Raw genomic sequence first — 27484 nt, forward strand, 5'->3', positions numbered from 1 at the left:
CTCTCTGTGGCTCTGCTGCCAGCTTCTTGCAGGCCCGTTCTTACCAGCCATCTCACTCACAAAATCATGATCACGATCGGTACCCCGACATGTCCCAAGACTTATACTTCCCACCACAGTGCCCTGACGACGGCCAGCGCGACGATTATCGCGACAAAGACTAAGACGCTCCACAATACCACAGTCGATATCTCGACGGAGAAAATGGTGGGATCCGAGGCCTCTTGCCGGTGTAGTTGCCGACCTGCTTGTTCAAGTGGCCGGGTCGTAAGTGTGTTCGATGAGGGTCCTGTTTCCGGCATGCGTAGGATGTACGGCGGTGGAGGGGAGTAGGCTAGTGGACGGTGGAATGGTCGAGGTGCCGATGCTCTATGCGTCGACGGTCCAGGTGCCGATGGTAGAAGGTACGGAGTTGGGTTGTTAGCGAGGAAGAATATAATCATCGGCCCGTTCGCTCCTGAAAAGGTGAGGAAGCGCCATCTTAGTAGGCACTGGGGGGTAGGGCGTTGATGGCCTGAAGTTCAAGAGCCTATGCTGGAAGAGGTTGGTGAACAATGAAGAAAGCGGCGATTGCTGGGTCTAGCCCTGGGTCGAGTATAAGGTAGGTAGACCTCTCCTGTTGGCTCTTAATCAGTCCGGGTGACGAATCATCCGAACTCATGGTCGTTGGGGCAACTGCAACTGCATGTCTACATGACCATGAGTTCGGCACCCTGACTGATCAACATGTTTGTGTGCTTGTTGATGAATGCACACAGCGACTTCAGCACCATGTTGTCGGGCTAGGGAACACAACCACTTATAAGTTATCTTTATACGAGCTCATGTTGCGGACTAGTCGAAAGTGGCATTCCCAGGGTTTTACGGAGTAGTTTGTAAATCGGGAACTTGCATCGCCGTGCGGCTTGCAGGCTTCGCTTGTGGTCCGATCTCTTCATGTAGCCAACGCGTAGATTGCCGACCCTGAGCTGCATGTTTGGCGTTTTCAGGAGCATGAGGTAGGTACGTACTCTGCAACAAGCCGGGCGCCAAACTTGGTAGCCCGACATTTGAGCAAAGAAGGGGTCAATCAAGCAGAATCCATTTTTTAAAGAAAATCAAAGAGAGACGAGAAGAGGAGTGCAAGAAAGCGGAATGGAGGTGGTCGAGAGGAAGAAAAGAATACGAATGATATGAATGAGGGTCTTGTTCCTTCCTGATCCACGGCGTTTTCGGACCCGATGGAATGGCCGTTACGACCAGCGCACAGACCCCGTGCCCGAGTCCTGCTCGCCAATACGGCAGGTACTGCCAAGAGAGAATCGACCCCAGGGCCCAGGCAGACAAACTGCCTCCTTTTTTGCCCCATGCGACGCCGACCCAACCCACTTCAACCGTCCCTCACTGCCGGTCATGAATTGAGTATCGCGATCCGTATCCATTTCGCTCACCACCCTCCCTTCTCGCAGCCGGCCGTTGAAATACGTGTCGCATCCTCTCGTTCGTCTTTATTTGGGAACCTTTCGCCATATCTGCGCGGTATCGTCTCGCTGCCCCTGTGTGTAGTCACAGGGCCCTGTCGTGAGACGTCGACTTCTGCGCCGCAAATAAGCACTCAGCCGCTTTCACAGGCCAGCAACTCGAGTTTCTCCCTCAACTTCCACTACGCTCTGCTCACGAAAAGAATCACCGCGCTTCCGGGGTGGCCATCCCGTGTCCACTGGACCTGGACCCCACGCGCCTTCCATTCGTTTCTGTTCCCATCGAGAGTCAAACCGCCGCCATGGGTTCATCGCCGCTCTCACTGAAGCGCGCACTGCTTCTCACGGCCTTCTTTGCCTTAAGAGTCATGGCTCAAGATAACAACAACAATGAGGAAGATAGTACGCCAACATCTACCCCGACGCAGGACGCAGAGAAAACTTCGACCACCCCAACCTCGACCGCAACGTCCGAGACAACAAGCACCTCGGAAAGGGAGTCGTCGACGACACAAGCAACATCAACGTCGACCTCGAGCACACGCACTCTGCCGGCGTTGACCACAGCCACCACCTCTGCATCTTCCTCCCCCCCCAGACTAAGTGGCCTCCCAACTCTGTCCAAAACTGTCGACACAGCGGTTCCCGACTATCCTCCGCCAACGGTCCCGCCAACACACAATGCTCCGTTCATGAATCACTCCACCCTCCCCGATGGAACAGTCTTCATTGCAGTGGGCGCCATTCTCGGCGCTTTCGGCGTGGCCATTCTCGCATGGCGGGGCATCGTCGCCTGCCTCCTGCACCGGTCCGTTGAACGCGCCGCCAAGGCCCAGCACGCCGCCAACAACGGCCGCGCCGCGGGCGACAAGAACGCCGCATCGTTCCCCGCGCCGCCTGCCCAGTTCTACAAGTACATGGAGCGCGAATCCTCGCCCTCGCTTGCCGCCGCGGGGTTGGCCGGTCCCACCGGACGACGTACCCACCGCGGACCGACTCCCTCGTCCACGCCGAGCCAGACGAACCTGTTCTTCTCTCCCACCGCTGCCGGTTCTGCATCAGGCCTGGGCGGCGCGAACCGCGACTCGGCCCGCTTCCTGCCTTCGGGCTTCTACGCGTCTGCCTCGCCGGGCAGCCCGGGCGGCCACGGCCACGGCAACTCAATAAGCATGAGCACGCTGCGGCCTTCGTCGCGCGGGCGCGGAGGACAGCTGGGCCCGTCGCCGCCGGAGTCGCCCAATGTCGGGCCGCGTGTCGTTTCTAGGAATTTCAGCGCCAGCTCGCTCAACCTGAACCGCCCGCCAAGTGCTGGTGCTAGGGCGCCCAGCGCCTATCTGGAGGATTTGCTGGATGAGCAGCCAGGCCAGTTCCCGCCGCCCGCCGGGAGTCCGTCGCCCCACGGCAGTCACGGGCGGAGATATTAGACTCTACTTTCACTAGAACGGAGGTGGAAAAGATTTTGCGACGCATTCAGCGGTTTCTTTTCGTTTGGGCCTGGCTTGTGCTTTCGAAGGCAAGACTTGCATACTGCTTCGAGATGGGGAGGCATGTTTGTCGTGGGGTTCTTGTTGCGGAGTTTTGTTCTTCCTGTTCGGTTCGAGTAAACCCCCCCCCCCCCCCCCCCCCCCCTGTTGCACGGCATAGAAGGTGTTGTGGTGTGGCCGCGTGCCTGGTCTTCTTCCTTCTTTCTTTTGCCCGATTCTCTTTTTGGGTCAAAGTACTGTACATAGTCTTTGCTTTACTTGCTTACGCTCCATCGTCAGTAATGAACATATTCAGGCATCGTAATGCGCCAACGCTTCTCAGTTAGGGCTAACTTCGCAGGAGCAAGACAGCGATGTATCCTGATGCCAGTCCTCTTGAGTGCCATCGTCAGAATGAACGGAAAACGTGTCATCGCTAGTCCGCATTCACAGGGTGTCTTGTCTAACGTGACTAGGTTCTGTTAGAGATCCTGCAGCTTCCCGGGTACGGGGACTCGGATCAGATCAGATCTCGATATAATAAGTCCTTACCAGGTGCCAGGTAGGTGGGACGGACGGTCTGACAGGCAGGGTCAGGAATGTTGCACAACACCACATGAACGGTGGTACAATACAATACATGTATCTTTCCTTCGTGACGTCGGTGTCTGACAAGAGGTGATGGGGTGGCCAGCCAAGGGTGTCTTGTCTATTCGGCGACTTCTAATTACACCGTTACACACTATCGGTTGAGTTTGTATGTGCTACACCTGTGACTTAGAGCGGGTGATGCTGTATAGAGACTAAATAAAGCAGTGTAACTTATTTTGGATGATTCCGCAATGCTCATACAATGCCCATCCCACTGTACGAAAGTCAACGACCCTGCCAAATGGAACAGAACCGACGGATGGACCTATGCCGATCTATGCCTTTGTCATTCATTAAAAGCTACCCACGATCTGCAGAAACTCACGCCCTGTATTTTCTACTGTGTGGTGCCGTAGTGTTACTGGCATTGCAATGTGGCGCTATTCTCTATACGATGCAGTCAGTCAGAAATGTACGGATTAGGTAAAGCTGTAAACAACCTCCTCCACTTCCCTGTCTCATTCCCCCTTCTTCTCTTCCACCACACCCCTTCCGAGCTCACCCTCACCCTCGCCACCATCATAGTCATATCCAGCCAGCGCCTCCCTGGCACCATGGATATCCTCCACCCTTATTCCGCTGCGATCACACATACCCCTGAAAATACCGCCCTCCATCTTCCATAGCTCCAGCGGCGGGCCCATCTCGGCGATGCGCCCTTTATCCATGACGCAGATCCTGTCATAGCCAATGATGGTGCGCAGCCGGTGGGCGATGCACAGTAGTGTCTTCCCCCGAAAGCCCCTGGCGATGGTGGCCTGGATCTTGTCGTCCGTCTCCATGTCAACGCTGGAGGTGGCCTCGTCGCAGACGATGATCTGCGAGCCACGCACGAGGGCGCGCGCGAGCGCCATCAGCTGGCGCTGGCCCAGCGAGAAGTTGAGGCCATCTTCCTCAACGACCGAGTCGAGTTGGATGCGGCCCGTGTCTTTCGTGTTGTTGCTATCGGCTGCCTGCAATGCGGTGGTCGGCCCGGTGTCGGCGGGGACGAGCCCGGCTTGTCGCAGGGCGGACCACAGCTCGAGGTCGTTGTGCTCGCCGAAGGGGTCCAGGTTGCTGCGCACGGTGCCGCGGAAGAGGGTGGGATCCTGCGGGATGATGGCGAGGCGCGAGCGCAGGTCCTGCAGGCCGATGGTCGAGATGTCGACGCCGTCAATGGTGATGTGACCCCCCGAGAGCTCGACCAGTCGGAACAGGGTCGACATGATGGAGCTCTTGCCGGCGCCGGTGCGTCCGACAATGCCGATACGCTCTCCGCCGCGGATATGCATGCTGAGGCCCTGCAACACCAGCGGAAGCCCCGCTCTGTACCGCATCTCGACGTTGTCGAAGACGATCTCGCCCTTCTCGGGCCAGGTTTTGCGGACCTCAATCGTCTTCAGGGGCGCTTCCTCCTCGAGCTGCGTTCCGTAGTACTGGAGGCGTTCGACCGAGTTCATGCCGTTCTCGACCTCGGCCAGCTGGCGGACGGTGAACTGGATCATCTGCACAATGGAAAGGATGTACGATAGAACCAGGCCGCCAATCGAAGGGTTGACCGAGAAGCGCGACGTCACCACCAGGATGCCGGTCGTAAACACAAGACAGTTGCCGATCATATCCAGCCGGATCGACAGCCACCTTTGGTTAGAATAGGTGAGGAAGTAGGCCGAGTCCATGTCGTCGATTGCCTTGCGGATGTCGGCTACGAAGCGGTCTTGCAGCCCGTAGGCTCGGATGCAGGCGATGCCAGACAGGCCTTCGGAGAACTTGGCAAACATTCCGGATCGGAGGAGTGATTCTATACGCTTGACCTCGCGCGCCGAGGCGCGATAATAGCTCGTGGCCAGGATGAAGATGATGAACAAGGGCACCAGCGCGATGGCGAAATAGTAGAAATAGGCGATGATGAGGGCAAACACCGCGATGATAGAGCCAACGCTGAAGAAGTACATGCGCATCGCGTCTGTAAGGTTGTTGTCCATTACATCAACGTCGCGGCTGAAGCGGTTCGTGATGCGGCCGAGAGGCGTCGTGTCGAAGAAGGACATGGGGGCTCGCAGCACCCTGGTGATGGCCTGTCGCAGCATCCCCTTGCTAGCCGTGGTACCGAAGATGGAGAGCGAGACCATGAAGGAGAACATCATGATGGCCTGGGTCGCTCCAAGGCCAGCATAGACACCCATATATGTTCCCATGGAATACCCGAAGTTGTCCGAGGTCCACCATGACAACCACAGACTGGTCACGATGTTGGCTCCTTGAGACAGGATCAACAGCCCAAGGACGAGCGGGGCGTTGAGTATCGAACCTGACGCCCTGACATACGAAGCGTACACCGACCAAGGAACGCTAGAGACGGCTCTCTCTTCCTGTTGCATCAGGCCGCCTTCATTCTTCTTTTTCTTCTTCTTGTTCTTCTCAGCCAGGCCGTCGTTTCCCACCAACGTGGTCGTTAGCGCCTCGTCCTTCTTCTCCTCGACGGCCGTCGTCTCCATGAGTTGCTGGAAACCCTCCGAGTTCTTCATGAGGTTGTCAAACGTGTCGATGGCTTGGATCTTGCCACCTTCCATCCAGATGATCCGATCGCAGCGACTCAAGACCCAGAGCTGATGGGTCGCCAATACGCGGCACTTGTCCTTGAGCAGGCCGAGAATGGCATTGTCAAAGATGTGACGCCCGACGTGCGCATCGACGGCGCTCAGGGGGTCGTCCATAAGAACGATGTCAGCGTCGAAGTAAATCGCTCGAGCGATGTTCAGTCTCTGTTTTTGGCCCCCGGATATGGTAATGCCCCTTTCGCCAATTTCTGTCATATCGTTGTTGGGCAGCATGTCCAGATCCGGCTGTAGGGCACATCTGCGTGTGTGATGTTTAGTCTAGGATCACTGGAAGCAAATCAGGATGCAGGCACACATACGCTTTGATGACCTCGGCATACCAATCCCTGTCCATCTCCTTTCCGAAGAGAATATTCTGTCGCACCGTCGCGTTCTGAATCCAGGCGTACTGCGGACAAAAGGCTCTCGAGGCGCCCAAGACCACCTCGCCATTTGTCTTGCGCATGTCGCCAGCCAAGGCGGCGAGCAGGGACGTCTTGCCGCTTCCGACCGTGCCGATGACGGCAACCAGCTCGTTTCTGCCAAGTTCGAAGCTCAGGTCCTCGAGCTTGAACGGCTCGCGCTCTTCGACCAGGGTGCTAGCCTCTTCGCTGGAATCCGCTGCCGAGCTATCGTGGGTTTCCGGCTTCGGCTTCGAAGCCTTTCCCTTCTTCCCTTTTGTCGGCCCAGCAACCGTCCCTTCCGGGTCCTGCGTCGGTGTCCGCTCCCAGGTAAACGAAGCATTGTGCATCTCGACCGCGTTCGGGGCGTCCGCCTTGTACACGGCCTCCTCCTCGCGCTCCTCGGCCAAGAGATACTCCTGGATACGCGACAGTGACGACCACGCATCCGTAACCTGGCCGATGACGAGGGGAAGCATATTGAGCGGCATTCTCAAGCCGTTGAAGAGGGCCAAGGAAGAGAACACCTCGGCCGGCGCGAGGTTGTGATGGGTCAGCGAGTAGGTAATGAACGAGAGCATGGAGGCAAAGATGGGCAGGGACAGGCCGATAGCCATGATCAGGTTGCGGATGGACAGAACGACCTGGATAGCCGAGATCTCGCGCTTCCGGAACTCGTCCAAGCGTTCGAGGAAGGAGTTTTCCCAGCCAAAGAACTTGACAAAGCGAATCGACTGCAAAATCTCCTGTGTAAGGCTCACTCTCTGATCTGTGATCTTGTTGATGACCTTCCTGCGAACAAAGAGGCGTTTGACGGCCGCGGAGAGCAGTGGCATGCCGATCACCAGGAGGGCGAAGCCGGCGAGCGCACTGTAGGTCAGGTTGACGAGGAGCAGGGCGAGAGTGATAACGAGAGAAACGGGAGCCGTCCATATGATATGAAACAGACCGAATGCTTGATCGATTCTGTACGTATCAACGCTCATCAGGTTGACCTAGGAAATCGTCAGCATCTACGTAGGAGCAGCAGCAAATCCGCTCGGTGCTCTTGTTGCTGCTGCTGTTGTTGTTGTTGTTGTTGACTTACGATTCTTCCGTTGCCCCAGCCGACGCCGTCCCCGGAGACGCCCGGTCGGTTTCCCGCCGACCCTTTCTTCTCCTCAGCCTTATTGTCCCTGGCCGCTCCTTTGACGGCCTTCGCTGCTGGGATGTCCGGGAGCTCAGCACCTCCGGCCTTGGCACGGCCGGAGATCACCATGGACTTCTCGTAGATCAAACTGATCAAAGAGCCCCTCGACATACCGCCTATGACCATCCCGCGATAGATAAAGTGGTTCGTAGCCAGGCTTTGGCATACTTGCATGGCCGTCACACCCAGCACTAGGCCGATGCCTTCCCCGATATGTGGTGCTGGGCCTCCGCGGACACGTGCAATGTAGGCGTCGGTTGCAAACTGGATCAGGTAGCGCAGCGTGAACGGGGACATGACCTGCAGAACGGCAGATACCAAGGAGCAGAAGCCACCCAGCCAGAATTCCCAGAAGAAGGTCTCGTTGATGGCCCAGAGTAGCGGGTACTTCTCGCCTGCGGCAACGCGGCGCTTGAAGGAACCCCGCATCTTGTCGGTCAGGGGATCGACGGCGCGATCCGGGTTGACGCTGTAGATGTCGTTGAACTCGAGCGGCCGTTTGTAGCCGGTGCTCATCAGCGGAGCCATCCAGTGGAAGACGAGCCGGCTGAGGAAGCCAGCCTTGTGTTCCGGAGAAACACTCTTCTCCTTGGGCACTGGGGGACCTTGCCCCATCGTAAGGGGTTTGGCTGCTTGTACCATGGCTTCTGCTCCGGCAGTCTCGCTGTTGCCACGGTGCTGGTCACACTGGTCGTGGTAGCCGTGGTTATCATGCGATTCAAGCCAGGACGGTCGTCATCCCCGCCGCCGTGCTCGGCTATTCTGTCCCCCGAAGCATCGCCATCCTCCGTTCGGAACTGGCCCTGCGCCGCCGACTTCTCTGAGATCTCGGGAATCGATGCATCGTTTGAATGCCGGAGAGGCGAGGGTTGCAGAGGGTCTGATGCGCCAGCCTCATGTTGCTTTTCATGCGATGGCTCCGTCATGGCTGAGCAGTGCAGGCCGAAGCCTCGTCAGAGGCTCGGAGTGGTGTGCAGCACGGCCCAGGCCAAGAGGTTCTGGGATCGGCAGATTGATACCAGACAGATGTGTTGCACAAAGAAAAATGTAATTGCTGCACTTTGCGATGCCCAGTGGAGCTGCAATGCCGATGTCTAACAGTTACGACGATGACGACGCCGACGGTGTTGAATGTGTTACAATTTTCAAGGCGGCACCAAAGCAGAGATGCAGAGAGCAAACGGAGAGCACAACAGCAGCAGCGTTGACTTACATATCTGGGAAGGACTCTAACGGAAATAAGCCATCATTTGACATTGAGGGATTGCAGCGAGACTGGAGGAGTCGGAAACTTTCAAAGTGACCCATCCATTTTCTGCCCGTCCCATGCTTTCCCTGTCTGGATCCGAATGGTTGCAACCGGTCAGCCGAGCAGGAGGGGCAGGCTTTTAGCGTCCCCCGAGCCATGACATCGATGACCTGCCTAGCTAGGGAGCTAGGTAATAAAAAACTGCCTGTTCGTCGGTGCATCGGCAGGGGAAAGCTCCGACTCTGCCGCTTCTTCTGCGGAGTCTTGGAGTCCACAAATTGGCGGTCCGGTCCCGGCTTGGCTCTTCTTGTCACCGGAAGGCACGATCCAGGGTTTGAAGTGGGCCTGATGACCAATCAAAAAAGCTCGGGGATATCGGGAGAGAACATTCCCTCCCATCCGTTTGGACCGCCGGTTTGGTTGGTCCTCGCGTAACGCACGGTACAGTACGGAATACAGTTACGCGGCTCTTCTGCCTCAACATATCCGAGACCGAGCTGGTGACGGGACCACGCTTATATTATGGCAGTTTGAAAGACGCCACTAAAATCATGTATGCACACTCCCGACATGCGGTGCTTCCACTGCCGATGCGTGAGTTCCCTTCCCATGAGGGGTTGCAATCTGCAACTGACAACCAACAGCTCCTAGTGGATCGGCAGAGCTTTATCGTTAAATCATAACTCTTCTACCCGCCTGAAGACAGCGGCTTGAGACTTCCGCAAGTGTGTGCATTGCGTCACCCTGGGATTGAAGTCCCCAAATCCGACTTCCGCACCGAAACTTATGTAGAACAAGCCTGGCTTGATTAAATCCGTTCCCCTTTGAGCCTCCACCAGGACTGTGAAATCCAGGGCCGCGGCCTTATGGCTTGACCGACTGATGAGTTGAAGAACGGAAAAGGCGGTCATCGACCCTCGTCACCGACAAGATCATACCGTGGCAGCTTGCCCGAGCTTGCACTCCGGCGGAAGAGAAGACGGCTCCGAGGCCATATGTCGCCAATCCTACACTATAGCGAAGCAATTACCATACATAATGTTCTTGTCGGATTCCAATCTCGAGATTATGACGCTGGGACCGTGCGCAAGGTACGGTATCCTTGATCTCACCGGTCCTGCCGGACACTAGTACACCGCACTCCGACTTCCGCTTCGGCCGAGAGCCTGTCGATTGTAGATCAAGTAAGGGCCTGCTATACGGATACCCATCGAAGTTCCATCCTTAGTATTGGGCCCATAGTGACATTCCATGTTGGGAAACCAAGGCAGGCTCCCAAGAAGCCGCCGGGAATCAAATGATATATTTGGTCCGGCTCCGGTCCTCCCCACCCTATGGTCCCCTCTCCGCGTCCGTTGGCGGCTAGTCCGCTTTACTGGACAGTTATCCAACCGTCAGTCCCGCTCCTGTACCACATTGCTGATGGTCGTTGCGCGGGGAGGTGCTGTTGATGGTACTCAGTCCAGATATTATCGATGGTCATAGGAATGAAAGATGCCCGACTTAGTTATTACTGTTGAGATGTAACAGAAGGCGGGTTTTCCGCTTGCATCACGGACTCGATCTGACCAGGCATGCGCCGGGCTCTGGCGCTGCAATTCATGTTATGCTTTAACGGTTCACAATGGACGACGACGACAGCATCACAGAGCACCAAGCTAGATAGATCGTCTTCTATTGTATGGATTGATCTTATTCACATGCTTATGCTGGCCTTGTTTGACCGAATCAGTCACAAGTCATATGCAGACTCCCTGGCTACGAACCTCAGGTAACTGAGACTTACGTTGCGCCGATGGAATTCGATGCTTGTCTACAACCAAGCTATACAGCGAAGCTCTGGCTTGAAGCCACCTGCTATCGAGTTCCAGGCCCCGAGGACAATAAAAGCATAGGAAGGTAAACCACTTGGCTTAGGCAATCAACATTCAATGCTCAAAAGGAGCATGCTAGCGAGACCAGCAGATGATGAGGAACCAGGTGACGCGAATAGACAAAAGGAGAGAACCAATGAAGAGACGTGTTTACCTTTGGGCAAGCATTCAATAACCTCAGTGGTACAGTTCGCATGGAACAGTCCAGTCGGCGTGTCCAGTTCAGCTAAGGCCCGAGATGAAGTCAACACACCCATACAACTCACTCCGATGGGACGGGACGAGCCGCACCGGTTCCAACCCAAGGGGTTCCGGCAAGCCGGACCGGTGTGTAGCATGGCATGAGAGGGGGACTAGATCATTGTCTCATCAGTCATCTGTGGAGCCAGGTGATCAAACACCATCGCCAAGACGGATGACGCAAATCGCTGAGAACGAGATCCAAAGCTGGATGGCCTAAGTCCGTCGGTGGCATGGTAAGGGTGCGTCAAGTTAGTATATGCCGTTGCATCGGCCCTGGAAATAACCCACGTTAACTTTCTCGTCTCGTCAAACAAGAAACATACCTTGGCTCTTCCATCGGAAGTGTGCAATCCTTCAACTTCGAACGCGCTGACATCCCGGGAGCCGCCAATATAGCCCACAGACAAGAGCTTGGCCATTTTGTATCGCCATTCACGGAATCGGTTTGGACGAAAAACGAATGGTGTGCAATCTGAGGTCATCGCCCATCGCAGGCGGCGGGTATTGCAAGGTTCACGCACGGCACGAGTCGCGGGTTGCAAGGCGAATATGGTCAAGAAGGTATGAGGTGTGAGCGATAGGCGACGCCGGGATCGCATTTAACGTTACAGGGTCGGAGAGGCTGCTGAGCTTCCGAAACAGGCCGATAGTTGCCAAGTCAGGGAAGACGCTGCCACAAATCGAGGGCATTCGACGGTGTCACGATCAATGCTGCTGGTTGACGCTGTTTTCGTATCATGCCGACTATGGAAGTGAAAACCCTGGCGATAAAACTGCTGCTGCAACAGCAGAGTTGTCACGATAGTAGCGTGCCGTTTGTGCCGTGAATAGGCGCAATGGAAAAGATAATGGTACAGAGGCGGCTCCCATCTACTCCGTGTTTTTTTTCTGATCCGAAACCGTGGCGGAGAGAAGGAATAGATGGAGGCCAAGACAGTGTCGACTAGTGCCGCTGCAGCCCGAGCTAGATCCCATTGCCATCAAAAAGTCGAGTTGTCGCAACCACCAACCGGCTAATCTAGGCGCCCAGTTTTGTCTGGCGAGAGGCGGTGTGATGGAACAGGGCCCTTGATCCCCCAGTGCCTGCCGTGAACTCCAATCGATCGAATTTCGTAAACAACCGAATTATGTGACCATGATGAAAGCGAAAACGAGAGAAAAGGAAATCAGTGTGCTGCAGACTAGTCAGATGGCTAGCAGCCTGGTGGACAGGAGCTCGATGAGTGACAGGTTTAGCGGCCGCCTACAAGAGTCAGTATTGCTAGTCTTCATATGAGCATAAGGGTGAAGGGAGAGGAAAGGTACCGTAAGGCTCGCGGGCATCACCACGCGGGGCCGGGTCAGCGTACGCACCAGCACTGCCTGGAGCCGAGTCACGAGGGCGAGAATCGCGGTCGGTGGGACGGTCATAACGGTCGCCGCGGTCGTAGCTAGGGCCACGGCGCTCATCCGGACCACCACGGCCTCCACCATAGCGGTCCCGGTCTTCACGGCCGGCGTAACGATCAACGCGACTACCACCATAGGTGTCATCCCGCTCACGACGATCGTAGCCACGGTCCTCCCGATACTCACGGCTGTAACCACGGTCGTCACGGTAGTCGCGTCCGCCGCCGCCATAGCCACGGTCATAGCCACGGTCATAGCCGCGATCGTAACCGCGGTCCTCGCGGTAGCCACCCCTAGAGCCGCCACGGTACGAGTCATCACGGCCATAGCCGCCTCCATAGCCGCCGTATCCGCCGCGGCGACGGTCATCGAAACGACCACGGGGTTCTGAAATGGTTGATTAGCGATGCGAATCGACGATTGGGATCAACGATGCTTACGGCCAGACTCACCACGCTTGGGAGGACCAAAGTACTTGCCCGGAGTCGGGGTCCGGGGGCGGGCACGGCGCGCCTTCTCAATGTTCAGAGTGCGGCCTTCAATGATTTCACCACGCAGACCCTCCATGGCAGCATCAGCTTGCTCGGGTGTAACCATCTTGACAAAGCCGAAACCGCGCGACTCGCCGGAGTGTGGGTCCTTCATGATCTGGCACTTCTCAACCTCGCCATACTTCTCGAAGAGGCGAGTAATCTCCGACTCCTCCAGCCGGGGATGGATGCCAGTAACAAAAAGGTTGGAGCCGGGATTGATGGCGTCATCATCACCACCTTTTGAGCCGCTCTCATTCTTAACCGGGGCACTGTTGTGGGTATTAGCGATTGTTTTGCGAGCGTTGCAGGCGGGTTCAATGCATAGACGACGCACCGATCGTTGCCGTTCGGGGACATGGAGCGACGGCGAGAATCGCGGCCATCATCGCGACGAGGGGACGCGCTACGATCGCGGTCGTAGCGGGCGCCGTCATCTATTACGATGGTCAGCAGTGTTCGGTAGGAGAAGCAATGTCGTCGCGCGAATGCGTGCAGGCGGATGAAGGGAATGCATCTAATGGAGTGCTTACCGTCAAACCGATCACCAGCCGCGTTCTCGTAGTCCATGGAGGTGGTCGCCATGGCGATGAAATGGATGCGCTACGTCGTTGAGGCGCGATAGAAAAGGGAAACGGGGATAGCCGCTGTGGTCGAGTGGAGCGAGGCGGAGAAGTAGTTGCAAAAGTGAGGTCAAAGTGAAATGAATAATAAGGGCAAAACAAGCGATCCGAGGGCGAAATTCAGCTTTTGTGGAAGCAATGGAATGCGCGAAACTTCCTGTTGCCTCGCACTGGGTGACTGGAAAGCAGATGGTTGAATGTCGAGCGGGTGGGGGGATATCTGGTGGCAACAAAGAAATACCAATGGAATTCAAGACCGGGCGGGTGCGTGTCAACTGTCAAGGCAAACGCGAGGCAAGAAGAGCGGAAGGGAAGGCGAAATTTTTGGAGGCGACGTGCTCTTTTGCGAGGCCCCACTTATTCCCGCGGAAATTGGCGTACTAGCCTTATCCATTCAATAACCGATCAGCTCAGTAAGCCTGGAGTCGGTACTGGAGGTCAAATGATATCCTACAAGTAATGTCAAGCTCAGATATTGTATTCTAGTATTGATCAATTCAATCCTCTGTCGCTGTGAAGCCTCCATGGGGCCACAGATGAAGGGTCAGCACAGAGCAGCCCTGAACTGAGTGTTCCCTTACAATGCTAGTTCAACGACTTGATGGTAAGGGGCATGCCGCTCGATGCCTCGTCACTTTACTCTCCTAGAGCTCCCCCCACTCGCGGCCTACTGTCATCCCGCCATCCCGATCCTCTCGCAGTGCTTCTTCAACATTGACCCCAGCAGGCAGCTTCTCATGCAGGAACGACAGCGCTTCCACCGCCTTGCCCCCGCATGCCCTCTCCAGCGCCAGGAAGGCGAAATGCCCGCCCACAACTGGACGCGCCATGAAGTAGATGCCTGGGAATCCGCCATCGCCTTCTGTGTCGTACAGATCCGTCAATGGGCGATCTATATATCACGGTCAGTGGGCTACACATGGCCCGGCGAAACACTGGTAACATGGGAGGGTAAAGGGATCACCTACCGACAACGGTCTCATTCACCCACCGCGCCACAGCGGTCAGGATCTCCGTCCTCGTCTTCCGCCCTGTGACGGCCGCAGCAAAGAACTCCCAATCGCTCTTGGTATATAGATGTCTCGAGTCCAGGGGTAGGCCGTACTTCTGCAGCACAGCATGATACCAGTCGCTCTGCATCTGGTAGACCTTGTCCGGGACAAACGTCTCTCGACCTCCTCCTCCGCCGATTGGCTTCTGGCCACCTTTCGGTGGGCTCGAGACAGATTTGTCCTCGTCCCCCTCCCCTTCGGCCCCCTCCTCCCGGTCCTTGACGTGGAAGCACAGCAAAGAGTCGGCGTAAAGGTTGTACAACGTTGTCCACGAGCCATACCAGGTGTATGCCAACTTGGCGTGCGTCTTGTCCCTCGAGATGCCGTATTCCTGCCACTTGTCGATATACTCTCCGGAAATGTCCCGGTAGTGCCTTGCGTCGTCTTCCTGGCCGACAATGTGGGCGATCTCGCTCATGGCCCTGATGCCGATGATCCCCTTGAGCGCGAGGTTCGTCTGGTTGGCCAGCCATCCGGCAAAGTCATCGGTGCACAGCTGGTTGTGAGGGATGAGCGACTCCCTGACGAGGTAACCCGTCCATTGCTTCCAGAGTTTGTAGGCGCGGGAGAGCCATTTCTCCGCCGCTTTCGACCCTGTCGTCCTCGAGCTCGGTTTCTCTCCCCTTCGCAAGTCGACTCCGTACTCGTCCACGCAGGTGTTCCACGCGCTGAAAGCGGCGAGCGCTTCCGCGTTGCTGTCAGCAGCAGCCTCCACGAAAGCCGGTTCGGTGTCGTATCTCAGGGCATTGGCCAGGGCAAGACCCATGATGAGCATGTTTCCGCACTCCTCCACCGGCATGTACTCGTCGTTCCCATCGGAATGGCCGGTCGCGTTCGGGAAGTGCGCGCCCAAGTCGTGCATGCTATAATCATTCGGATACTGGCCGCTCAGCTGGTGCTCGAGAAGGGGCTCGAGCAGATACGCCAGCCATTTCGGGTTGGTATACAGGAAGAAGGGGAAGGCTGGGAAGATGACGTCTACTGTCTGGAAGTTGCCGTTTGAGGAGATCTCCTTCAAGAAGAGGATGGGGTTGTCTGGAGTGCCGGAGAACTGGGTCGCGCCCAGGACTTGGCGGGCCGAGAGCGCGGCAATGTCCTGGTAGTCCCGCGAGCCTGAATTGTAGGCATCGCGGGCGAGCGTGTCCGAGTAGTTCCTGGCTAGGGCGGCTGCCGTCTTGAAGTCAGCATGATGGTAGGCGATCAGCTCGTCGGCGGTACCGATGAACGACTTCCATAGCGGTTTCATGTGGGCCAATCCCTTTGCCCTGGCAAACTGAACTACCGGGTCCTGCACCAGCGCAAATGTGAACGTGATGCTCTCTTCTCCAGGGCGGCAGCGGTCGCGCGGTGTACTCCCCAGCTTGAACGACTTTGAGAAGGCAAACACCGGTTCATCATCCATCACCCGACGGAACCTGTTATCCACCTCGTTTCTCAAGAAGCCCTTCTCAGCAAAGTGCTGGCGCAAAACGGCAGACGTCCCGCTCTGATGCTGGACGTCTGCCGGGCCCGAGAAATACAGTGTCCCCCATTCCGCGCGGTCAGCAAATTCGGTGAAGAGCTGCTCATGAGCACGGGCGACCTTCCATGTCTTGAGTGCGGTTCCCGGGTCGCCGTCACGGCGAACAAGCTTGTGCAGCTCCCACTTGACCATACTGTCCCGGTTCCCGGTAACCCACTCGCCGTTGGCGTCCGTGTAGATGTTAAAATCAAGACAGCCCTCGGCGGTGAGAGTGAGATACGCGGCGGGGATCGACTGTCTGAACGTTGAGGAGGGCGTGATGGGCGACAGGAAGGAGAGGGTCAAGCGCGCAGAGCTGTTACGCGAGGTCCCTCGGATCCGATATGTCAGATTCGTCGTTGACGCATCGAAGGTCGCGCCGAGATACTCCGGGTACGCGACCTCATACACGTGGTGGCCTCGCGGCAACGAGTCATGGGGCCTTCCGAGCAAGGGGTAGACCGTGCCGGTCTCGGGAACGGATGCCATAACGGAGAAGCCCACATGAGCACCGGTCCAGAACATAGGCCAATTCTCCCAGGGCGCATCGCGGGCGTTGTAGAGCCAGGTGCTCAGGTACGGATTCCGGACGATCAACGGAAGAACATTGGGAGTGAGTGTCGATGCGCCGGCCACAGCGCCCAGCGCCAGGAGGCTGAGCCGCATCCTGGACCGTCAGGACGGAAAGGAAGCAATATTCAAGTTTTCAGAGCGATGGGAGGCTAAATTATCAGCAGCTCCTCATCGCTGGACTCGGCCAACCACCGCAAAGGTAATACAGCTCGACAAGCAAGGGGCGAGCAAGTAACAGACTAAAGACAAAAGACTGTTGTTGGCTCCACTGAACCAGCAGCAAAACAAGATGACTAAGGTATCCAATACTTCAAGAGAAAGAGATGAAGAATGCAACCACATAGCGATGTTAAAGAGGGTAGTTAGATGTTCTACATTACTTACCTACTCAGGAGAACTCGAGCTGCGCTGCGGTAACCCGAATGGCGCTCAGCGGCTGCGTTTCCATTGTCAACCTCATTCCAGGTCATGGGGCCCGTTCACAGGGCTGCGGGCTTGCTTCCCCGCATCCAGGATGTCATGTTTCAGTATGGTGGGGTCCATGGCCCCAGTACTTAGCTCCCCTCGCCGCCAAGCAGCTGGTGGGGTCGATGACTGAAACCCAGGACAATGGAGTCTCTCAAGACGGGGGATGTCTCGAACAGCACATGAACGGACGGATGCACAGTACGTAACTACGGATATGGACCTTCAGGTTCACAACCATTCCGAGGCTTGAGGCTGCAACACAGACAATTTGTCCGTGATAGCAATTGCGTTTGTCATCTAGCAATGTGTACGATACAGACAGACAGACAGAGCACAACCAAGTAGCAAGTGACCATCCCGACGAAAACAAAAGCACCCCCCCTCTTCACCGGGTCCTTTCCTTGCGGCCCGCAACACCACCTGGGCAGCCATCAAGGTTACCGGAACCAGCCATTTATACCGTTCAAAGCATTACTTAACACTTTCTTTTCTTTTTCTTTTTCTTTTTCTTTTTCTTTTTCTTTTTCTTTTCTTTTCTTTCCTTTCCTTTTCTTCTTCTTCTTCTTCTTTTACTCCTCTTTTTTTAAAAATTTTTTTTTAGCAAGCACATCTTTGCACACCCATAAACAATGTTCCTGTGTCTAGATTGGCGGTCCACGAACCATATGACGTGTCGTACCAGCTGTCCAGAATCTCATAATAGCAAAAGTAGCACCCTCGCAAGCAGAAAGAAAGCAGAAGAAGCCTTGTTCGGGAGCCGAAACTCCCCGGCAGACTGCGCAGCAAAGACCGAACGATCAAGTCCCGCGGAACAGGAACTGCAGGTCCTCCGGGCTGAGCGAGTCCATGGCCGCATCGTCCGCATTGATGGTGGAGTTGATCATGCTCGTCTTCTTCTCCTGAAGGAGAACCATACGGCTCTCCACTGAATCCTCTATGCAGAGTCTCGTGATGGTGCAGGGACGGGTCTGACCGATCCGGTGGCATCGATCGGCAGATTGCCATTCACTGATTTGTATCCACGGTCAGTCATGCTATAAGTCCGGGGCCGGAAAAAAACAAGAAGGGAAGGCCTACGCTGCAGGATTCCACCAAGGGTCGACAATGAAGACCCGGGACGCTTCGGTGAGGTTAAGGGCGACGCCGCCGGCCTTGAGAGAGACCAGGAAGCACTCGACATCAACATTTGTCATGAAATGATTGATTGAGGCCTGCCGCTGGGCCGGGGTCAGGCTGCCGTCCAGCATGACAGTAGTAATTCCGGCGCGACGCAGCCGCCACTCGATGAGCTGCAACATGGTCGTGAACTGTGAGAAGATAATAGACTTGTGCGAGGCATTGTCGGAGCGGAGTTTGTGTAACTCGTGCACCAACAGCTCGATCTTGGAGGAAGACGTCCAATTCTCCATCTTGATGCGGTTGATAATGGACGACTTCTTGACAAGCGCTTCATCCTGCTCGATCTCCGGCTGCTCGAGGTCAATCGAAAGAGGGATGTGGCATTGTGGACAGTTCGGGTCGGTCGTAGAGTTCAAGTAGCTCTTGACGCAGGTGCGGCAGAAGTCGTGCTTGCACCGCGATCGAATCGCATCTTCCGCAGGCTCGTCGCAGATGTTGCACACGAGAACATTCTGGCCGCCCTCGCTGTTCTTCTTCAGGATTAAATCCGGGTGGTCAGCTACCTGACGCATCTGCATAATAAGACCGAAGATGTTGGCATAGTTGTTGAGCAGGACTCCGCTAGCGACGTAAGTATCGAATTTGCGCTGACCGTTGGTCATGATGCTGTTGGCGAAGTCGTTCTCCTCCTCGCCGAAGAATTGACGCTCCACATTGATCTCCTTGACGGGCAGCTCCATGGAATCGGTATGGTCCTTCTTCAGACGACGCAGCATGATGCGATCAGTCAGGACGCGCAACTTCTGAAAGGCCTCGCGGCCGCGGCCATAGTTACCGAACTTCTGGATCGGGTTGAGAAGCTCTTGGTTGAAAACGGACACATGCTGCATGCTGCTGTGCTTGCAGCTTGTGCAGCGGCTATCTTCGTCCATCTGCCACTCGACTTGGGTACATGGGCAGTGTTTGCAGAGGTAGCACGAAAAGGGGCGGATGTTGAGGAACCGGATGAGGGAAAAGAACTCGCCGATGCGGTTTTGCAGGGGCGTACCAGACAGGCACCACCGATAGGTGACCTTGAGGGCGAAGCACGCCTTCGCCGTCATCGTCGTCCGCGTTTTGATACAGTGAGCCTCATCGAGGATAACGCGATGAAACTCGGTCTGGTGGATGATGGATTTCTCCTTGAAGAGTCCATCCTTGCGCTTGAACCCCTTCTCCTGCTTGCGATACATCGATTCCAGGCTATTGTACGACATGATGATCACGTTGTACTTCTTGAGTTCTGCGACCGTGAGGTTCTTCGACTTGGAGTTAGTCCCGTGAAAGACGAGCGTCTTGAGCCTCCCGTCAGTGTAGGCTTCGATTTCGGTCATCCATTGCATCAGAGCCACGGGCGGCACCAGCACCAACGAAGGCTTCTTGACGGCGCCAAAGTCGGACATGATGAGAGAGACGGCCTGGATAGTCTTGCCCAGGCCCATCTCATCGCCGAGAAGCCCACCCTTCCACTTGGTCCTCTCCATCGCCATCATCCAAGCCAAGCCTTCTAGCTGGAAAGGCTTGAGCTGCCTGGTTATGGACTCGGGTTGCTCTGCCTTACCAGCCTTCAGAATAGGCATGTCCTCGAGCTCCTTCCACATCGTCGTGAGCTCCGGATGGTGTTCCTCGAGACGCGCTCTATCCCTCCTGACCCGGCGTCTGCTAGTATACTGGCGGTAGGCACGGCGCGAATTCATCGCAGTCTGCAGGGCTGAGCGTTGTGCAGCGGTAACATCATTTCCGCCACCGTCGTTATCGTTGCCACTGCCAGCATCGCCGGCTTCGGCATCGCTCTCTACCTCAGAGCTATCACTAGAATCAGAGAGGAGAGCCTTCCAGCCGAACTCCGTATCACTAGTATCGGGGTCCGACAGGTCTTCGTCATCATCGTCTTCTTCAGATGCAGGTGCTCGCACCGTCTTCCGACCCTTCTTAGCCTTGGATTTGGCGGGTGGGCGCGTAGTAACACGCCGGGGTCTGCTTGATGTCTGAAGCGGCTCGTCACTATCGTCCTCTTCATCCGATTCCGACGAGGCGCTCTCGTCGTCTTCCGAATCAGCAACGGTGATGGCCCGTCTCTTGCTGGTGGCTCTGCCAAAGTCGGGAACTCGTGCGGGACCGAGACGGGTGGCGGCCTTAGCTGGCTCTGCCAATCCTCGCAGGCTACGGCGTGGGGCAGGGCTGGGTTCCAAAGCGGGCTCAATTATCCTGGTGGCGGCTGCATCTTCTTCTGCCTGCAACTTTCGCGCAAGTGCCGCATCTGGCGAGGTATCGGAGAAATCTTCCTCCTCGCTGTCGTCAACCACATCTCGCTTGCGCTTGCTGTTCATGGAAAATATGCTGTTCTTGAGGGTGCGGTTTACGGGCGCTCTGACAGCAGGTAAGTGAACCTCTATCCTATTCATCCGCTTGCCTGAGGAAGCTTGGTGGCTCCCGATTTCCGCCGGGGTTGCCGTGTTGCTAGTGAGAGGGGTCGTATAACCGCTTCCGAAGCAGGGTGTGACTGATGTAAAAACAGCCGACGAGTCGGAGGTGACACTCGACGCACTACATCTGCCTCCAGGTCTCTTTGACGTATTCATCGCATCGAGTGGCGAAGTTGCGGCTGATGGGATGAAATGTTAGCAAATGCGTTGAGATTTGGAGATGGAACGACCGCGATTGTGCGTGAGATAAACAGTACCACGTTTTGTTCGCGCGGTTCTGGGGTTCTGGCTGGAATTGGCGGTCCAAGCTGATGAATGTTGTAAAAGAATAGTAGATCCCAGGTTGTGAGGAAAGGAGGGGGACCTTACCAATAATCTCCTCGGCTACCGCCGACCTTCTTGTCCTCACCATCTTGCTTCTGCACACACATGCGGTGTAAAGTGTAAACGCAACCTTTCAGTAGAGGTCATAAGACAATAACGGATCAGGCTGTGAAAGATGAGTTTTCAAGATCACGAGTGTTTGCCAGAAAGGAGGCGCACTAGGCTGGTCCTGACAAAGAGAGGGTACGATCTGCAGCAAGGCCGCCGCAGCTGATCAAGGCTGCAACCCAAGGCTGTGCGCACTTGAGGTGCGAATGGAATGAGCGTGGCCGGCTCTGTGTAATGGACGACAATGCTGAAGGCCCCGTCTGTGAAACAACTTGGTTATGGGAAAGCGACAAAATACGAAAGTCCAGTGCGGTGAAGCAGAAAGTTATCGCCACCTCGTTAAGTGGGAAGGAAGGCGGGTCGCGTTTCTACGAACGCGAAGGCACATGACTTGCGGAGCAATTTTAATCGCTTGCTGACAGAAGGCCCAGGCAGCAGCACCCACTGAATTGATTTGACCACCAGGGGGTGCTGGGTCCAGCTGTTACAGGAGGAATATGGCACTTGGAAATTTGGAAAAGTGGGCTCACACCTGGCTCCGGCAACCCGGGCGCAACTGCCCGGCACCCGGACCCACAGTGGGCTCCACCACAGACCTGTATATAGATTGGCACCTCTGTTGCCCTCCACATCTTCGAAATTCAACCATCTTACCTACATTACTTTGTCCTGTTACAAGTGGTGCCCCTATAGGCCCGGTCGACAACGGCTCGGCTATTCCAAGTAGTACTGGTGCTCGCACTACCCTTCCTTAGTTGGGGGAGGTGAGTAGTCTACGACTACCTCGAATGTCGGCATCGGCCTAAGGAGCCGGACTTGTTTGCTCGAGGACCATATCGCCTAGCAAATGGTGCCTACAACAAGCCTCGACGCTGACGACCTTGTCGAACGGTCAGCGCGGGGCGTGGGAGAGCCTCTTATGGACGACGAGACCGTCGTCGTGACCAACGGTTAGATCGACGTCGACCGCAACTATGGTGCACCCGCCATCGACGTCGACACACTCTGTTAATCCCGATAACTCCGGCCGAGGCTCGGTTCCCAAGAGCCCTAGAGGCCCCGTCGTACCGGCCCGGCTCTTATCCTCTTCGTCAAAGCCAACCACTGACTATAAGCTTCGTTTTCCAACCAACCAAATATATCGCTCTGGTGTGACGGTATGGTGCATTCAACAGTGGTCAAGCCGGCTGTTCGTGACACTTAATTCTATTAAACTAAGCCTGAGGAAAGGAAAGGAAAAGGTTCTGGGTAACCGACCCAGAATTACAGAGATATTTCCTAATTTGCGGATCACGTGACCTATGCCCCACTCCACCCGTTCCACCAGTTCATCAAGGTCGGGGGTTCGACTCCCAACCGGGGCGGCACCCATACTGACCGTAACAACCCCAACCCCAACCCCTACCCCCCACCCAACCCCAACCCCACAAAACAAAAAAAAAAGACTCGCACTCGAGTCTTCAATTACAATGCTCTATACATGCCATATGCGTTCCAACAACGCATTTCCCACCGACGAAAAACGAGAACCAACGAAGAACAAGAACTGAGTAAGAACATCAAACGCCGCCCCGTACCACGACATGCTTTGTTATGGCGCCAATCACCAAGTGGGGACGACGGCGTCTGTTTTGGACGTCACCCGTGGTAGGCTCTCCTAGTGCGGCCAAGATTTGATTCAACTGTGCGCCTAGATAACACAAAAACGTTAGTACAATGGTATAATATGGGCAGAATAACATTTGCATACTGGGCATTGTATGAATCGCCTCGACATTACGTGGAAACCCGGGAATCTCCTCGCCATCGTTCAGACTCCGCAAAGGCTGTAGCAAATGTTCTGGCCGAGTCGCCGTTGTGTTGATTGTGCGGGCCACCGCATTGCTCTCACTAGAAAGGCCACACAGTCAGATATCTGGTATTGAACACGATAAAAGAGCATACCACGTACAGTGTTCTGATAGCGATGTCAACTTGGTTGAGCCGCTGGTCCACGGACTGTTGCAGCTGTTCAACGGTCCGTTGCAGCTGGTCGACGGACTATTGCAGCGTATCGAAATCTGGCTGCGCCATGGTAGAATGCTTGTTGCTGTTGCAGAGGATGTGCGTTGGTTCTTGATGCGCAAAAACACGGTGGATGGAATGAGTGTAAAATGTGGATTGGGGACTGACTGGTAAGTGAAGAGAAGTTGGTTTCTCAGAGCCCGGCCAGTGCGTGCAAAAGGTTTTTATACCCCAGGTGTTGTATGTCACACCTTCCAAAAGTCGAGAAACAAACAATCTGGACTGGAGTGTGCCTTTTCCACGTAACCCATGGGTCCGATCAATGGAGCCGACAAGAGTGGGGGGTTGATCGCCGTTTTAAGAAGCCCAGCGAGTATACCAGCCCAACCGGCCAAAGGCCCCAAAAGCACCCTGGAAGGACGTCTGATTCCTGAGATAAGAGAATGATACTTATTGGGTTGGGAGCAGATGATGCAAATGAGATGACATCTCAAAGAACGCCAACGAAGCAGCAGTTGACTTGAGCATGTTTGAGAAATTAATATCGCCATGACAGAAGACATGATAGTGAGATTCGCCTGTTGACTACCTACTCGAGTCTGGCGGTCTGTGCTTGCCTGGTCAAGTTGCTGCAGGCAGTCTAGCTAAGGTACCGCAGAGGTACCTAATATGGTTAGGCAGCTTCTTTCAATAACTTGAACTTTCATTATTCTTACAAGCTTGCTGGCACTGCATTTCTTTTACATTTCAGTCACGTGCTTTGGCGCCGCCACTTTAATGATTTCGCCCCTTCTCGCGTCAAAGCGTGTTAAATCCAACGAAGTCCCATCCTTCGATCACCCCTTTCAAAATTTGGCCAATCTTGTAATCCTATTGATCTCTGGGACTCTTGCCACAACGCTGCCGACACTTCTGATGGTGATCCTCCAACATGTGAGTTCAACGTTCCTTCTGAGAAAACCTACACTTGACTTGCAGTTCTGCTGACGCAATTCAGGTCGCGACAGAATCGGCCGCCGCGGCGTATAGTAGGCCCGTGAGTGCCTCCGTCGTTGGGTAGAATGATTTCTTATACTGATGGTGTTCAATGCAGGCAATCGGCTCTGACGGACTTTCTAGCGGTGGGTCTAAGCACAATCCTTTTGCTCTTTAAGGCTGCTGAGATGCTGACTTAGTTGCTGGTACTACCAGTCTCACAATATCTCTGCTCATCAAATCCGCCTGGATGCCGATGCTCGCCGTAGAGCAGCGCAGAATGAACAAGACGAGGCGAACGATCAAACCAATGACCAAGCCGCAGCATCTACTCCAGCCCCGTTTCCAGCCGTGTCCGCTAGCCCTGCGCGGGCTACCCGGTCAAGACGCGCAGAAGGGACGGGTGCGCCGGACGAGGCGGCGCGAAGCAAAGAGCAGAAGGCCATTGACAAGATCAAGGCCAGCAAGAAGTTTCAGAAGCGCAAGCGCGGTCTTGGGGACTCGGAGGACGAGGATGATCTAGTCGACGCCCTCCTGAAACGCTCCGCTCCGCTCCCGGGCCAGATGGAGAACTGCGAGGTTTGCGGGACGCGATTCACCGTTACGCCGTACACTAGAAATGGACCCAACGGGGGTTTGCTTTGCAACAAGTGCGGCAAAGAACTCGAGAAAGACGACGCAGCTGCGAAGAAGAAGAAGCAGGCAAAGCGAGCCGGCGGCGGAGCGGTCGGTATGCGACGACAGTTGCAGAGCAACATCCTTGATGGGACATATACCTTGGGTGCTAAGAGCTTGATGACTTTATGCATCGAGACTCTTGCAAAGAACATTGACCTGGCCGAAGACTTGGGCGATCTCCCCCCGTCAATCATGGACATGGTCGCTCGGAAGCTATCCAAACACCGGCTCCTTGACTCACGGACTCTCAGCCTGCTCTTGAACCCCACGGCGGAGGAGGTCCATGTGTATGACGGTGCAAAGCTCTCGTCTGACGACTTCATCCGCATCTTCCGTACAGTTCCTGGTCTCAAGAGGCTGAAAGTCCGCAACGGGATCCACTTCAAGGACGATGTTCTGGACTATCTGATGTCGCGTCACATCGAACTGGAGGAATTTTACGTCCATGGCGCCAACCTCCTGTCAAATTCCAAGTGGAAAGAATTCCTTCAGCAAAAGGGCCGTAGCCTGCGTTCCCTGCGCGTTTACTGGACAGACAAGCACTTCGGCGATGAAGTCCTGTCACTCCTTGAGAGCGCCTGTCCCTCCCTGACCCGGCTCAAGGTCTGCCACAACCAGGAAGTCACCGGAACGGGGGTGGTAACCATCGGCAACCTCAACTGCCTCCGCCACCTCAGCCTCGATCTGCGCAATGAGGTCCATCCGGACGTCTACGTCGGCGTGCTCAGCAAAATCGGCCCGAGTCTCGAGACCCTTTCCCTTACCCGCGTCAGAACAGGAGATAACAGCATCCTAGATGCCATCCACGCCCACTGCCGCTCCCTCGTGAAACTCCGCATCACCGACAGCGAGGAGATGACCGACGCGGGCTTCGTCCGCTTGTTCCAGGACTGGGCCAACCCAGGCCTAGTGTTCCTGGACCTGCAGAAGTGCCGGCAACTCGACTCAACCCACCCGCGAGCCAATGCCGACGGGATCGGCCTGTGCTCGGACGGCTTCCGCGCGCTGATGGCGCACTCGGGCAAGACGCTGAAGTTCCTCAATGTCCATGGATGCCGGCACATCCAGGCGGCTGCGTTCGAGGAGGCGTTTGGACCTGAGAAGGTCTATGACGCGATGAGGAAGCTGGAGATCAGCTTCTGCGAGGAGGTAACTGACTTTGTGGCGGGCAGCATCTTCCGAAGCTGTCCGAACCTGCGGGAGCTGAATGTGTTTGGGTGCATGAAAGTCAAAGATGTGCGGGTACCGAGAGGCAAAATCCTTGTTGGCGTCCCGAATGCCAAGGGAATGGTTATCGAGGGTGATGACGAGGATAATGAGTGAGACATTAACACGGGCGGCAGTGACGGAATTGAGAGAGGCATCTTGATTGATTCGGTTTGTCTTTTGCAGCAACGACTAGCTTCTGGGTCATGGTGTTTTTGGTGTTCAAAGTCAAGCACACATCATGGGCCCAAGGGGGTTAGAATCTCGCTGTTGAGCAAGCTGGCTTATGTTTTGAGACAGGCGGAAATTTCACAGAACTCGGCCAAATGGTGCCTAAAAGGTATCCATACGGGATTGATAGTTTGCCTCGGTCTCTAACCTTGCTCATAGAATATCTCCATGCGCAGTTCGTGTAGAAATCGACTTATGTTACACCACACGTCTAAAGACTGGGATGGGTATCGCTGGGGTGCATTCAAGACTTGTATTGTACATGTACTTCTAGATCAGGCGATGCGATGTGCCTCCGAGAACATCATCCTGGCTTCTATCTAGAAACCACCGGAAGCCAACAGCCCAGGCCTTTGTTTGCCGGCAACGTGATTGCCCGCCTCATGCGCCATAACAGGGTACCTGAGCATCGATGGTCCGAAGGGCATTGATAGAGGAGGTCCGTCACTGAGGTTGACCACATAACCTCTGACGACTAGACTCTGTAATATCTAAAAGTACCTATATTGGTGCGAGTCCTGTAGGGAGTACTGAGTTAATGGCGGGTTGTCCCAATCCGACATAGAGCTCATCCTCGCTTGTAAGTGTTTTTCTGTCACGGCATCCTGTACAGTCCCAAGTGTAGCCGGAGCCTACGGGGGCTGTTGGGGCTCGGTAGCTCCAAGAACTCCTCTGTCGAGCTTCTCGGTCCCTTCGTGCTAGGTAGAGAGTCCTTTCCGTGACCACTCGCAGCTACGTAGTTGCCGTGCTGAGTCCCCAGTTGCGGGACCAAGACTGCATAATGGGCAAAGCCAATTTAGCGATGACTGGCCGGTACTATACATGTATGTACATAATAGACAGAGGAAACACTGGCAGTGTACCTATGGACAAGGTGTCTAGATTCTGCTGGCGGTTGTTGGGCCCACGGCGGGTTATTAGCCTCGGTGGCAAAAGCAGACTGGCGATATTGCGCGGCGTAAAATCCGGGGGTGGCGGCGCGATAAGACTGCCTGGGTCGCTGCCGTTGCCCGGGGATACCTCAGGTATGTAGGAGCGGTGAGGTTCTCGAAGCTTTGGGGCTTGGCCGGAGGTGGAGTATGCATGGTCGGGCTAGACTCGGGTCGAGCTTCTGGGCTCATGGGGATTG

General features: G+C 55.4%; 6 protein-coding genes across 6 annotated transcripts; 2 read left to right on the forward strand and 4 right to left on the reverse strand.

Annotated features, from left to right (window-relative positions):
• Positions 1-1317: 1317 nt before the first annotated feature.
• B0T15DRAFT_523374 (uncharacterized protein) lies at positions 1318-3358 on the forward strand. Its single transcript, XM_062868685.1, has one exon. It carries the CDS (start codon positions 1763-1765, stop codon positions 2882-2884), a length of 1122 nt encoding a protein of 373 aa, XP_062723829.1. The 5' UTR covers positions 1318-1762; the 3' UTR covers positions 2885-3358.
• A 674-nt stretch (positions 3359-4032) lies between these two features.
• Positions 4033-9140, reverse strand: B0T15DRAFT_549957 (P-loop containing nucleoside triphosphate hydrolase protein; the record flags this gene model as incomplete). The annotated part of the gene is made up of 4 exons (XM_062870238.1): positions 8341-9140; positions 7642-8290; positions 6474-7549; positions 4033-6412 (listed from the first exon to the last, which is right to left on the reverse strand). Exons 1-4 carry the CDS (start codon positions 8667-8669, stop codon positions 4033-4035), a joined length of 4434 nt encoding a protein of 1477 aa, XP_062723830.1. The 5' UTR covers positions 8670-9140.
• Positions 9141-12341: 3201 nt separating this feature from the next.
• On the reverse strand, positions 12342-13613 carry B0T15DRAFT_490656 (uncharacterized protein; the record flags this gene model as incomplete). The annotated part of the gene is made up of 5 exons (XM_062866698.1): positions 12342-12352; positions 12415-12885; positions 12951-13300; positions 13366-13465; positions 13562-13613. 5 exons carry the CDS (start codon positions 13611-13613, stop codon positions 12342-12344), a joined length of 984 nt encoding a protein of 327 aa, XP_062723831.1.
• A 391-nt stretch (positions 13614-14004) lies between these two features.
• Positions 14005-17233, reverse strand: B0T15DRAFT_523382 (uncharacterized protein). Its single transcript, XM_062868686.1, has 2 exons — positions 14620-17233; positions 14005-14543 (listed from the first exon to the last, which is right to left on the reverse strand). The coding sequence occupies exons 1-2, from the start codon at positions 16868-16870 to the stop codon at positions 14296-14298; spliced, it is 2499 nt and encodes an 832-aa protein (XP_062723832.1). The 5' UTR covers positions 16871-17233; the 3' UTR covers positions 14005-14295.
• Positions 17234-17769: 536 nt separating this feature from the next.
• B0T15DRAFT_95387 (SNF2 family N-terminal domain-containing protein) lies at positions 17770-21368 on the reverse strand. Its single transcript, XM_062871486.1, has 3 exons — positions 21199-21368; positions 18323-21008; positions 17770-18253 (listed from the first exon to the last, which is right to left on the reverse strand). Exons 1-3 carry the CDS (start codon positions 21239-21241, stop codon positions 18043-18045), a joined length of 2940 nt encoding a protein of 979 aa, XP_062723833.1. The 5' UTR covers positions 21242-21368; the 3' UTR covers positions 17770-18042.
• A 2510-nt stretch (positions 21369-23878) lies between these two features.
• B0T15DRAFT_572305 (uncharacterized protein) lies at positions 23879-26592 on the forward strand. The gene is made up of 4 exons (XM_062870887.1): positions 23879-24198; positions 24263-24301; positions 24359-24386; positions 24457-26592. Coding segments are annotated over exons 1-4 (1854 nt in total). The 5' UTR covers positions 23879-24196; the 3' UTR covers positions 26242-26592.
• Positions 26593-27484: the final 892 nt, after the last annotated feature.

This window comes from Chaetomium strumarium (genome assembly GCF_033439665.1).
Source record: "Chaetomium strumarium strain CBS 333.67 chromosome Unknown B0T15scaffold_2, whole genome shotgun sequence".
NCBI lineage: Eukaryota > Fungi > Ascomycota > Sordariomycetes > Sordariales > Chaetomiaceae > Chaetomium > Chaetomium strumarium.

Excerpts from the sequence above, each read along its gene's own strand:
- B0T15DRAFT_523374 (XM_062868685.1), top strand. The coding sequence starts at position 1,763 with ATGGGTTCATCGCCGCTCTCACTGAAGCGCGCACTGCTTCTCACGGCC.
- B0T15DRAFT_523382 (XM_062868686.1), bottom strand. The coding sequence starts at position 16,870 with ATGCGGCTCAGCCTCCTGGCGCTGGGCGCTGTGGCCGGCGCATCGACA. Across the intron at positions 14,544-14,619 it reads GGTGAATGAGACCGTTGTCG|ATCGCCCATTGACGGATCTG; the intron begins GTAGGTGATCCC and ends CGTGATATATAG.
- B0T15DRAFT_95387 (XM_062871486.1), bottom strand. The coding sequence starts at position 21,241 with ATGGTGAGGACAAGAAGGTCGGCGGTAGCCGAGGAGATTATTG. Across the intron at positions 21,009-21,198 it reads GGTAGCCGAGGAGATTATTG|CCGCAACTTCGCCACTCGAT; the intron begins GTAAGGTCCCCC and ends TCATCCCATCAG. Across the intron at positions 18,254-18,322 it reads CCTTGGTGGAATCCTGCAGC|TGAATGGCAATCTGCCGATC; the intron begins GTAGGCCTTCCC and ends GATACAAATCAG.
- B0T15DRAFT_572305 (XM_062870887.1), top strand. Across the intron at positions 24,302-24,358 it reads CCGCGGCGTATAGTAGGCCC|GCAATCGGCTCTGACGGACT; the intron begins GTGAGTGCCTCC and ends TGTTCAATGCAG. Across the intron at positions 24,387-24,456 it reads CTCTGACGGACTTTCTAGCG|TCTCACAATATCTCTGCTCA; the intron begins GTGGGTCTAAGC and ends TGGTACTACCAG.